The 12,548-nt window shown below is 43.8% G+C and overlaps 2 protein-coding genes across 7 annotated transcripts in view; one reads left to right on the forward strand and one right to left on the reverse strand.

The window, feature by feature from the left end:
- Positions 1 to 5,177, forward strand: part of snap91a (synaptosome associated protein 91a) — a 68,236-nt gene extending 63,059 nt beyond the window's left edge. For all 6 annotated transcript variants that reach the window (XM_076981056.1, XM_076981054.1, XM_076981057.1 and 3 more), the window contains 6 exons: positions 1,095 to 1,119; positions 1,291 to 1,375; positions 2,941 to 3,018; positions 3,121 to 3,225; positions 3,321 to 3,415; positions 3,646 to 5,177. In XM_076981056.1, the coding sequence (XP_076837171.1) occupies positions 1,095 to 1,119; positions 1,291 to 1,375; positions 2,941 to 3,018; positions 3,121 to 3,225; positions 3,321 to 3,407 (380 nt within the window). In that variant the 3' untranslated portion in view covers positions 3,408 to 3,415; positions 3,646 to 5,177. The remainder of the gene's footprint in view (positions 1 to 1,094; positions 1,120 to 1,290; positions 1,376 to 2,940; positions 3,019 to 3,120; positions 3,226 to 3,320; positions 3,416 to 3,645) is intronic.
- prss35 (serine protease 35) lies at positions 5,115 to 11,943 on the reverse strand. The gene is made up of 2 exons (XM_076981063.1): positions 11,467 to 11,943; positions 5,115 to 8,086 (listed from the first exon to the last, which is right to left on the reverse strand). The coding sequence occupies exon 2, from the start codon at positions 8,065 to 8,067 to the stop codon at positions 6,811 to 6,813; it is 1,257 nt and encodes a 418-aa protein (XP_076837178.1). The 5' UTR covers positions 8,068 to 8,086; positions 11,467 to 11,943; the 3' UTR covers positions 5,115 to 6,810.
- Between the last annotated feature and the right edge of the window lie 605 nt (positions 11,944 to 12,548).

Below are 12,548 nucleotides of genomic sequence, written 5' to 3' on the forward strand. Positions count from 1 at the left end.
TGGATGATAGTAGTGTTAGTGTAATGAGAGTAATAGATGGTAGTAGTGTTGGTGTAATGAGAGCAATAGATAGTAGTAGTGTTAGTGTAAAAAGAGTAATAGTTGGTCGTAGTGTTAGTGTAATGAGAGTAATAAATGGTAGTAGTGGCAGTGTAAAGAGAGTAAAAGATGGTAGAAGTGTTAGTGTAATGAGGGTAATATGGGCAGTCATGGCCTGGTGGTAGGGAACTGGTCTTGTGACCGGAGGGTCGTGGGTTCGATCCCCAGACCTGAGGCCATGACTGAGGTGCCCCTGAGCAAGGCACCTAACCCCAACTGCTCACTTGTATAAAAATGAGATAAAAATGTAAGTCGCTCTGGATAAGGGTGTCTGCCAAATGCCATAAATGTAAATGTAATGTAAATGTAATAGATGATAGTAGTGTTAGTGTAATGAGAGCAATAGATGGTAGTAGTGTTAGTGTAATGAGAGTAATAGATGATAGTAGTGTTAGTGTAATGAGAGTAATAGATGGTAGTAGTGTTAGTGTAATGAGAGTAATAGATGATAGTAGTGTTAGTGTAATGAGAGTAATAGATGGTAGTAGTGTTAGTGTAATGAGAGTAATAGATGGTAGTAGTGTTAGTGTAATGAGAGTAATAGATGGTAGTAGTGTTAGTGTAATGAGAGTAATAGATGGTAGTAGTGTTAGTGTAAAGAGAGTAATAGATGGTAGTAGTGTTAGTGTAATGAGAGTAATAGTTGATAGTAGTGTTAGTGTAATGAGAGTAATAGATGGTAGTAGTGTTAGTGTAATGAGAGTAATAGATGGTAGTAGTGTTAGTGTAATGAGAGTAATAGATGGTAGTAGTGTTAGTGTAATGAGAGTAATAGATGATAGTGTTAGTGTAATGAGAGTAGTAGATGGTAGTAGTGTTAGTGTAAAGAGAGTAATAGATGGTAGTGTTAGTGTAATGAGAGTAATAGATGGTAGTATTGTTTGTGTAAAGAGAGTAATAGATGGTAGTGGTGTTAGTGTAATGAGAGTAATAGATGGTAGTATTGTTTGTGTCCTGTATTATGGTGTCACTCACTGCTTCTTCTCCTCTACCAGATCTGGGAATGGGGAGCCAGAAAAAGTAAGACTCACTCTCTTGCTCTCTCGCTATCTCTCTCTAGCTCTAGCTCTCACTCTCTTTTTGTGTGTGATTCGTCCTGACTGTAATTGAGTTGTACAATATTACCAGTCTAGCAATATATATGACGTTATGAGTAATCAGATCTACTGATGGCTCCAATCTGTGTTGCAGGGACAATGAGAAGAAGCTCACGGGTGGAGCAAACTGGACCCCACAGGTGGCGCTCTCCAGCTGGGGGAGCCCCGGGGCGCAGATGGTACGGCGTTTAGCTGCCATGCTACCTCTCGCTTAAGATAAAGTCCCAACATGCTTTGCGTTTTCGATCTCTCACTTGGTTTAGATCAGGGGTGGCCAACCCGTCAGAGACCAAGAGCCACTTTTTTTTACTGTGTTACAGCAAAGAGCCACATCATACATGGGCACGCTTGAACATCACCAGAGTTGCCAACTTTTCAAGATCACTGAAAAAAAATTGCTGACGGGGGAGGGGGGGTGGTGGCAAGTGTAAATTATTAGCGGGGGGATGTAAAATGGACACAAATTAAGTATTATATCGTGATCGATCAATCGATCGCCAGTGGCGAATTAGTAACTCAACTCATTTAATCATTGATGTAGATCAGGGATAAATAGATTTTTTTTTTCAGCGTGAGAAATCGGACGTATGGCGTGCGAATACAGTCAAATGCGTGTGTCTCACGCTCGTTGCGCGAGAGTTGACAACCCTGCACATGCCCTTACTAGGAAGTGTTTTCATCTCACACACATGCGCGTTTGACGAAAATACCGGGGTGAACTCAAGCTAAGCGAACAGCACATTAAAAAACAAACACAAACTTCAATATAAACATAAGGCGTGATATGCTTCAGGACTTTGTCACGTTTGGAACACACTACGAGCTCCGTTATGTACGCAACTGTTGTTTTCAATCCATCAATCAATCAATCAAATTTTATTTATATAGCGCTTTTTACAACAGTTGTTGTCACAAAGCAGCTTTACAAGTGCCGAGTCCTAGCCCCCAGTGAGCAAGCCAAGGGTGACAGTGGCAAGGAAAAACTCCCTAGTTTTTTTGCATGAGGAAGAAACCTTGAGAGGAACCAAGACTCAGGGGGGGAACCCATCCTCCTCTGGCCGACACCGGTCACCATGAAAGACAAGAATGCATCATTCAGTGTTTTCTAGGTGAAAAGTGAATAAACTCCGTTATCAACACTCGTTACAACGCCACTGACCTGCGCTCACCTTTAGGAAGAAGAGAACAGACAGTGTCAGTAGTTTTGAAGCTCCCTCAGTCGTGTGCGGTGCCTTTGCTGCACCTCGTATGTGGTTTATCCCAAACGTGTGACAGAAGAACCGCGTCTCACCAACGAGACTCAAATCACAATCACAATATCACAGATACTTCATACCGCTAGTCTCCCGTTTTCCACTACGCCGGTTTAAAAAGTATTAGCGGCTCGTTAGGCTTGTAAACAAACCGCGCACAACGAAGATGTAGCAGTGTGTCGCCCTCAGAGCTGATGAGGTAACCGGGCCACAACACAGACCGTTAGTGCAGGTGAGAGTGGACCGGCTGGGGAGCCGCATGAAACCAGGCAAAGAGCCGCAGGTTGGCCACTCCTGGTTTAGATAATGACTCTCATGAGCGAGGAAGCAGTGCTGACCTGTGTTCTGTCGAGCTTTAGAATTTGTTCCCTGGAGGTCTTTTTAAGATCTTGGTTTTTCGAGAATGTCCAATTTTGGGGATAGCAGTGCCACTATTGCTCAGTGATCTTTGTGTGTTAGATAAACTCACCCCAGTTCTGACGTGTTTTCAGCCTGCTGTCCCTGGGACTGGAGCGCCCCCTGCTGGAGCAATACCTCCACCCATGGGGGCTCAGGGTGCATTTGGCATGGTGAGAGAAGCACTGTGTATGCTCTACACAGATAAGGACCCAGTACGGGTGTATTGGTGAGTAGTCTGACATAACACCCCCACCCCTACCTCCAATCCACAGCCTCCCGCTGCTGGGGCAGGAGCCCCCATGATGCCCCAGCCAATGATGATGGGCCAGCCCCTGATGAGACCGCCTTTTGCAGGAACAGCTGTCCCAGGGGCCCCGGTAAACAAAAACATACTCTCTCACAAACATACACTGATCAGACTCACACATGCCCAGCTGCACCATCACTGTGTGTGGTGTTTGTGTTTTCTCAGCTGTCTTCAGGCCCAGCAGCCCAGAGCCCCAAGAAACCTCCTACTAAAGACCCTCTGGCAGACCTCAACATTAAGGACTTCTTGTAATTTCCAAGGTACCAGACCAAACTGTAGACTGTCTAGACTGTGTCTAACGTGATGTGATCATACGACTGATGCACCAGAACTGGGCAGGCAGATGGGCAGAATTTCTGGTGACCGATTGGTATAAAATAATAGCTTTTAGTTTACTTTTTGTCTTCTTTGTTCTCTCTCTCTCTCTCTCTCTCTCTCTCTCTCTCTCTCTCTCTCTCTCTCTCTCTCTCTCTCTCTCTCTCTCTCTCAGTGTGTTTGGGATTAAGCTGAGACCGATGTGTCCACCGACCATACGTGCCCCGAGACACTCCCTAACCACGCCCCGAGACACTCCCTAACCACGCCCCGAGACACTCCCTAACCACGCCCCTTTCAGCTCCATGTCATGTTGTAGCACAAACTGTGAAAGTGAACTGTAGAGAAAAGAATAAACCCTAAAGAACAGGGAGGGAGGTGCTTATCGTGATGTCATTCTTTAGTTGTTTCAATATAAACTAAAAGTCATTCCAAAATATTGGGAGAAAAGTTAAAGACGATGGATAACAACAATTGTGTACGTATGTGGAGTGTTTTACAGCGTTTGGCTTCTACGTTTGGATGATGTGTGTGTGTTGACGTCCTGTTGTGTGGTTTTTTAAGAGGAGTGTTTCCTCCATCCACGCCCCACCATTCTCCACCCAGGGCTACACTTCTTACTCTCTGTCCATTTTGCAGCAGTGTGTGACGTGTCCTTTGCAGAAGGTCTTTAGTGTATATAACTGGAAAATCAAAGGGTTTCTGCTCCTCTCTCCTCTGTATCTGTGGATGAGCTTATAGCCGTAAATCCAATTATAAAATAAAAGCGTGGTCATCACCCATTAAGGGTTTATATACATATTTGTTTCTGGATATAACGTAATAAAATATGGCATATGTAATAAATCAGTATCATACCTTGGCTTACAAATTCTCTGTACTTATTTATTTATTGATTTTTATTCCAATTTGAAATTATGTGGAATCAATGGTCAATACATGTGAGTGGAATATGTAACCGGTCTCTATCAGAATCCATCAAGAAAGGAACGATGTCTACCAGTGTCCATAACGTGGGTTTTGGGAGACAATACTGATGTTTCTAGGTTTCCCACTGTCTGCAAAATGTGTTATTTGAATTTCATAACTGCTTGTGATACTGTTTGGATACCAAACATACACTAGTAGGTGTAGTGTTATTTTTGTATAACTGTAGACAGAAGTAAAAAAAAATGTTCAGTACTAACCCCTTCAAAGACCGTCATCTACATCCAGCTTTGTTACATATAATGTTCCAGTTGATGTTTCATTTTGCACCACCTCTTGGTAAATAGGAGTAATTGCAGCTGACACACCTGCTCTGTGATGAAGGAAGCAGCCCATCTGAGACCAGTGTGTCGTCTCACATTGAGCTTCCTGGTCATCATACTGTCCGGGTTGTGCGGAGACAGTAGATCTATCTGTGTTTACAGAGGAGGCCACTGTTACAGTGCTAGAGTGGTGATTAGGTGACTGTTTAGGACCAGTGGTGTCAGTCCTGTGATGTACACTCCCTCATAGGCAGTGTTCTTCTTGTCAATCAGATGACTAAACTTCTGGCTGTTGTGGAAAAAAAAATATTGAAAATGACAGAAGGTAATCTGTCCTTTTTATTTTTATTTTTCAGATCTGTTTATTTTCACTTTATTTATTCATATTTATGGCACCCTGACCCAGTGCATGTAAGCCTTTTGAGATGCAATAAATACACAGAAGATTAAAAATGGCTACCAGGGCTTCAGTTTATTGACTTGCAGCCCACATGATCCTCACACTTACTGTACCTCGTCTGACACCCCCAGTCAGGTTACACCAGGCCCCATAAAGCCCTGAGCGTTACACCAGGCCCCATAAAGCCCTGAGCGTTACACCAGGCCCCATAAAGCCCTGAGCGTCTGCACATCTCCCCGTCGGGGTCTGGGAAACCTCTACCAGTTCTCTCCTCATTTTCTGCTCTGCAGAAACTGCATGCAACCCGAATTCACCTGATCCAGTTAATCAGGACCTGCACAAGCATCATGGAGCCATGTGTGTTGAAACAGCAGGACAGGTGATGTGATTGCTGTTATTTTGATCAATGTTATTTAAGTTAGTTGTGCTTAAGTAGTAAGTTATTAACATCTGAGGACAAATGATGATGTTGGTTCCGCAGCTTTCTGTGGTTCAACTCCAGAGGGTAATATTGTAAGTGATTAACCAGCAACCGGTTTAAGTTAAATAATACTAATACTAAGAAAAAAATACTTTAACCTCTTAGAACACTAGGTATCAATTATTATAATTTATTTGGTCCTTAAAACAAATTTTAAAAAGTAACACATTTTATAAAATCAACATAAATTTACATGAACTCGTTTTCATTTACATTTGCTGTTCTAAATAATTACAAAAGTCAAACGATGTCCGTCTTGGGAATCTGAATTTAAACAACATTTTGTGATTTTAGTTCAAAACATGCCATATTAAACCCATCACTTTACCCTCACATGTAATACTTAAAACTACAGTACACTATTCAAATACACTCCGGTAAGTCTTCATAAGTTTAATATAAAACAATTAAATTAGCACCATAAGTGAACACTAGCACCTGTGTTTGGGTAGGATGGATGTGCCCAACAGCAGCTAACTGCCTCTTGGCCAATGAAAAAGTTGCACAGCCATGTAGCTCCTGCCACCTCCATGTATAAACACTTATGTCTCTAACTATTTCTGAAACATAATCAGAACACTGACTAATGTATTAAACAAATCTTTTTTTCTAAAAGCACAAACAAATAAAATAACCTCCACAAACATACACCAAAAGTGTTTTCATTCAGAAAAAAAGATTTTTTTCTGGGTCAATAAGCCAAAATTAGCTGGTTTGCACTGAAGATATTTCAAGACTCTCAAAGTAAAGCGACTCCAGGTGACATATGGAGAATAAAATGCATACATGCAAAAATGGATCCAAACGAAACCTTGACCATATTTCTCATAATTCATGTCTTGAAATTATACTACTTTTTATTCTCTTTTTATTGCTCATACAGAAAATTCATTTTAAAATTAAATAAGTTAATATTTCTGGTCTTCCAATGTGTTGGATTATAAACAATAATTCTGTATTGAAGAGTGTTTTATGGAAGGAAGAGCAGAAACAGGTGGAGCTGGAGTTCATGACAACAGAACAGCCCCCAGTAAAAAGCAAACCAAGCTTGTATGACATGAACATCTACTGCCAAACTCCACACTAACCCTGCGGGGTTGTTTCTGCAAATCAAATCTGAAGGAAGGAAGTGGAGGAAGCAGAGGGGTGGGTCATGTGGAGGGGGCGGAGGGATGAGCCAATGGCAGCCCGTCAGGTGTTGGCAGCCCCTCAGGTGGTCTGGCACTGGCTAGAGTCTCCGTGCAACCAGTAGCAGATCTGGGCGAACTTACTGGGAGTGATACGAACAGCCACGTTGTACTCCTGCTGCAGGCCGTTCACATCCACCTCCTGGCGGCCCGAGAAGACGCCGATCACCTTACGCTTCCACTTCCTCTTACCGGGCTCCTTCAGGCGGACGTAGACGCCCGCTCCGCTGGACCCGGGCTTGGCGTCGCAGTACTGGTACAGCAGCTCGCTGGACTCCTCCGACACGGAGCAGAAGCGGTACACCAGATTGCCCGGCCGGTCGTCGTCGAAGCCCGAGAAGTGGATGCGGCCGGCCGGGAGTTTGGCGACGGACGGGATGACGCCGAGGTCCATGTGCTGGCTCTTCTGCGCCTTCTTCAGCTCCAGCACGGCGTAGTCGTAGTCGGCCCGGGTGCCGTCCGCCCCCCCCCTGAACCAGCCCTTGGGCACCTGCGTGTGGCGCACCCGCGTCCAGCGGAAGGAGGGCGACCCGGCCTCCACGCTGCGCCTGCTCCTGCTCCTCCTCCCCTTACGCTCACGTTTCTGCCCCCCGCGCTCCTCTCCCTCCGCTCCCGCCTGCCCCTCACGCGCCTCCTTCCCACGCCTCCTCTTCCCTCCTTTCCCACGTCCGCCCTTCCTGCGGCGGGAGGGGTCGCGCAGGACGCCCACGCTCAGCTTCTCCGCCCCCTTCAGGTAGTCCCGGCCGTCGTGGATGCAGTGGGCGGCGGTCAGCACGTGCTTGGGGGACAGCAGCACGCCGGAGCAACCCGTGGAGATCTTCACCGACGTGGAGAACGGGTACTTCATTGAGTACTGCTTGTCCGCGATGGTGAAGCGCGTGTCCATGCCGTAGACCTCACGCTTGCGGCGGGACCTGGACCAGGAGGAGGAGGAGGAATTTGGAGACAGGTGGGCGCGGTCGGGGGCCTGGTGCAGCGTTACGGTGGTCAGCGTGCGCGTGCCGTTGGCGTACAGCGTCTCGTAGGAGAGCCTGCGCTCCAGTTCCACCAGGCTGGGCTCCGGAAGGTTCCGCTGACACTCCATCCCACAGCTGCTGCGCTGTACGTCTGGCTGTTCAGCAGAGAAGCTGGAGAGTCCCAGACGCAGCGTCTGGCCGCTGTGCAGGAGTGGTGGTGTGGTGTGGGGCCAGGTGTAGTCATCCTCCCCCGGGATGCCAGACACGACTGAGGTCAGGGCAAGAGACACAGACAGCAGGAGACTCAGGGGTACAGGTCCCATCGCACAGACACCCCTCTACCTGATTAATGGGAACAAGAGGAACGGGACACAAAAGGGAAAATGTTTGTTATATAATGTTTTGTTTGTTGTATATGTAAACAGAAATTTAAAGGTTAAAACAAATTGTAAAAGGCGGGGGGTAAAAAGGATAAAATATTAAAAGGCGATAGTACACTAAAGGCATTATGAGTTATAGCTATGTACATAATAATCATAATATTTAACAGCTCAGCTCTTAACAGTTGACAACTGTGCCAAAAGTAATAGACCAAAGTAATTGTCATGCGCGATTTGACCACTAGAGGGAGACAAATAAGAAACTAAGAACAAGTCCAAATGCACGTTGTTGAATATTGAAAATAATCCTTCGCTGCATAAGTAGCTACAAGTACAGTCATGGCTGTGGTTACCTTCTTACATCATTTACTGAAATAAAACCTTACATGTTCATCTAAATACATGTATAAAACAAGGAACTGATTGCTCATTTTCAACAACAGGCCAATACAAACTACTCCAGCATTGCTTGAAGAGTGTAATTATGCAATGTTTGAAGCCAGGAGCGCAATTGGAGTGTGGCAGAGCCTCACGTGACCCGCCGTGGCCCTCGCGCTCACACACCGAGACTGTGATCGGTCTGCACGGTGCGGAGCTGCACCGAGTCACCGGGCTGATGCACAGAGGCGCACCATGCAGCCTGGACGTGTGAAGCGGCAGCACGAGCCCCGAACTACGCCAAGATCCCTAAACCCTAAAGATAAACCCTGAACATAAAGTGTATTCCACAAATGCCTTTTTCAGCGAAGCTGCAGTCAGGAGCATATGGTTTGTTCATATATTAGAAAAGGAAGAGTCTATGTTCAGAAATGGGACGGGCCCGCATATTCCAAGCCTCTGCCAATTCTGACACAGAATTAAGTGATGTTTAATGGGCTATAAAAAGTGATGGCTGCACAAATAGAAACTTAACGTTACTCACGAGGGCAGATAACATTTGGTTCTGTACATAAATTTGCAAATGCGCTTTATAAAATCACTCTGATCACCGTGATATTTGTTCTTTTTGCCCGACTATTTAATTTTATGTTAGACCACAACGCCACGCGATCCGCTCGGGTTCACAAGGCGCGAGACACACGGACTAACGCATCCATATAGAATCCATATACTCACGAACACGTATGAACATTTGCGGCATGTTAAGGCTCAGAAACAGACAGAGCAACACGTGCTACTATACAGCAAATAACACAGCAGACTGAAAGCAGCACACAGTGAAACAAAATAATGTCTGAATAAAGTATTCTACACTAGTGTAATACTACACTACACTGTAATTCTACACTAGTATAATACTACACTACACTGTAATTCTACACTAATGTAATACTACACTGTAATTCTACACTAGTGTAATACTACACTACACTATAATTCTACACTAGTGTTATACTACACTACACTGTAATTCTACACTAGTGTAATACTACACTGTAATTCTACACTAATGTAATACTACACTGTAATTCTACACTAGTGTAATACTACACTACACTATAATTCTACACTAGTGTTATACTACACTACACTGTAATTCTACACTAGTGTAATACTACACTATAATTCTACACTAGAGTAATACTACACTGTAATTCTACACTACTGTAATACAACACTACACTATAATTCTACACTAGTGTAATACTACACTGTAATTCTACACTAGTGTAATACTACACTGTAATTCTACACTAGTGTAATACAACACTACACTGTAATTCTACACTAGTGTAATACTACACAGTAATTCTACACTAGTGTAATACTACACTACACTGTAATTCTACACTAGTGTAATACTACACTACACTATAATTCTACACTAGTGTAATACTACACTTCACTATAATTCTACACTTGTGTAATACAACACTACACTATAATTCTACACTACAGTGTAATTCTAAACGATGTGTATGTGGGATAATGGGACATTTACAAAAATGACAAAACTTCATATTTAACATTTTTGTAACTATTATTATTGTTGTTGTTATTATTATTGTTGTTATCTATAGTGATATCTTCATATATTTTAAATATAGCTATATTTTCTGCTACGTCTTAGTGACAGGACACTGTCCTATAACCCCCCCGCCCCTGTGTCTTTGCCCAAGTCTGTTCACCCCACTGCGTTTCGTCCAAGCGCCACAGCTCCCACCAAGGAGTCATCTAGACAGCAAACTCCTTCACTCTGCAATTATCTGGTGCGCCCAGAATAGTCACGATAATATGTCCTGGATACACACGCCAGTGTGCGCTTGTCAGGATGTGGCCCGGGTTAAACAGGACCTGTAGCTCCTGGGAACACGTCCAGAACCTACAGCAGATATCGTGCAGTGTTCGCTGATCAGGTCCAAACTTCAGGACCAATGGCAGGACATTAATTAACTTTGGTGTACTGTAAGTGTGATGTAACGAGCACATCCAAGCAATCATGCAACATTCATAATGTCATAACGGTGGTCCATCATGGTTCTCACTAATGTAGAGATGATTGTGTGAGCACTAGTTATCACGTTTGCACCATCTCCCCAATTACACTCCCGCCGCATAGCCAACTTTTAGACTCATTACCACAGAAATATTTTTTGGCGAAAGACAGAGTGAAAGAGGGATTTCGGGTTAGCAGAAACAGCAGTTTCCATTGTGGTATGAGGCAGTTTTTTCCATTAGTGTGAAATAACCACCCCGACATTAACTTTTTAGCCCCCAAAATCCTTCAACCGAACGGCGGCGCCGAAATCTCCGCAGGCTATAATCCAAAACATTATGTCATTTTATTCGTTAAAATAAGATACATCTTCAGACAAATTTTCTTCTTGCGTGAGACGGTTCTGCACCAATATTTTAGACCTTCAGTTCAAATGAATCAATTGCCCAAGCCTCGCAAAAACAATATAGCCTAACTGTAAATGTAAAATACCCCCTCCCATGAATCTGATTCATGCTTACCTCCAACACAAACTAATTTATTATCAATGAATATGAATACAGTGGACAGAAGTAATGACCGATTTTTTTATGAAACCTCAAAAATTAAAGAATCCCAAACGCTGCAGGGGGAAATAATTCAACAGTGTGCAACAACAAATTTGATCTCAGTGTGCAGTGATTAAAGTTGAACGAATGAAAGTCATTTTTCAGACATTTAAAACTTTCCTCAGGCATTAAAAATGAAAACTTCTTTCATGGACCTTATCAATATTTCTTCAATTCCGCAAAAAGTCCTACGTTGATTCTTTAGAGGTCCCGGCGGAGGTGCAACATTCATATCTAATCCAACATATCCAGGCCAGATTAAGCACGTTTTCCTGAGAGAAGTGAGGCGCATTTTACCTGCGATCATCCGACTGATGGAGATGATGAATCCACAAAGTGATGTTGGCGCTTTCAGCACAATCCGCGTTTCAGAGTCAGTTACTTCATCGCCCAGTTCAATAGGCGACAGTCCGCTGAACACCTTTCACCATCAAGTCTGGGAGAAGACGGAGCCAGAACCGTCTGTTTGGACTGCACTTGATGCCCGAGAGGGAGGGAAAACGTCTGAACAAGATTTTCACTTGCACCAAAGAATTTCTTCTAGGGGAGGGACGGAGCAGTTGAACACATGAAGCCGTGCGGCGTGATGGACTGGATAAAGTGAACGTAATGCGCCTCACTACTTAAATTAATTAAATGTTGAATAAATCTTAATCTACAATCTCAAAGACCCGTTTATTCTCTTGATTTAAATGGGCTTTTCATTCAGTCCGTACGAAAATTAGTTCCACACTGGCCACAATAACGCTGCGTCTCCCCAGGGCAGCCCACTGGTCTCCGTTTGGTGATGTGGGGGTCCATGCGGTCATTCGACATTTATACATCACCGTGGCATGGGCATAAAGGCGAAAATCCAATAGAAAGCGGAGAATAGACGCCTCCAGCAACTTTGTATTGTGAACATCCTAGAGAAACCCATAAGCTTTACATGTATAGGGCGTTCTGACTGACTCAAGACTCGGAGCTTCCTTTCTTCCTATTTTTTCTTTCTTTCTTTCTTTCTTTCTTTCTCTGTCTGGCTGTCTGTCTGATGTTTGTCCCTTTTAGAGCAGATATTTTTCGTCTGCCGTTTCATTGCAGAATGAAACTCATTAAAGTTGTCAGTAGATTCCCAGCTGTAGCGTTACACATAAATTCTGTCTTGCAGTATATCTGCTAGTGTAACTATTTTGGGTTTTTTGCATCCTGGTAACAAAACCTGCTAATAGCAATGACAATGCATCTTACAAGGAAGCTGAACATTTGTGAGGCGCGTGACCTTCAGCTCACCCACACACTTAAACTCAGGATCCTGCTTTCAAACGCAATGGTATGAGCTCACGCTGCTGAACATTCTCCAATATATCATAGTGGAAATAACAAGAGAACAAAGATGATCT

This window comes from Brachyhypopomus gauderio, chromosome 19 (assembly GCF_052324685.1).
Source record: "Brachyhypopomus gauderio isolate BG-103 chromosome 19, BGAUD_0.2, whole genome shotgun sequence".
In the NCBI taxonomy this organism is placed as follows: domain Eukaryota; kingdom Metazoa; phylum Chordata; class Actinopteri; order Gymnotiformes; family Hypopomidae; genus Brachyhypopomus; species Brachyhypopomus gauderio.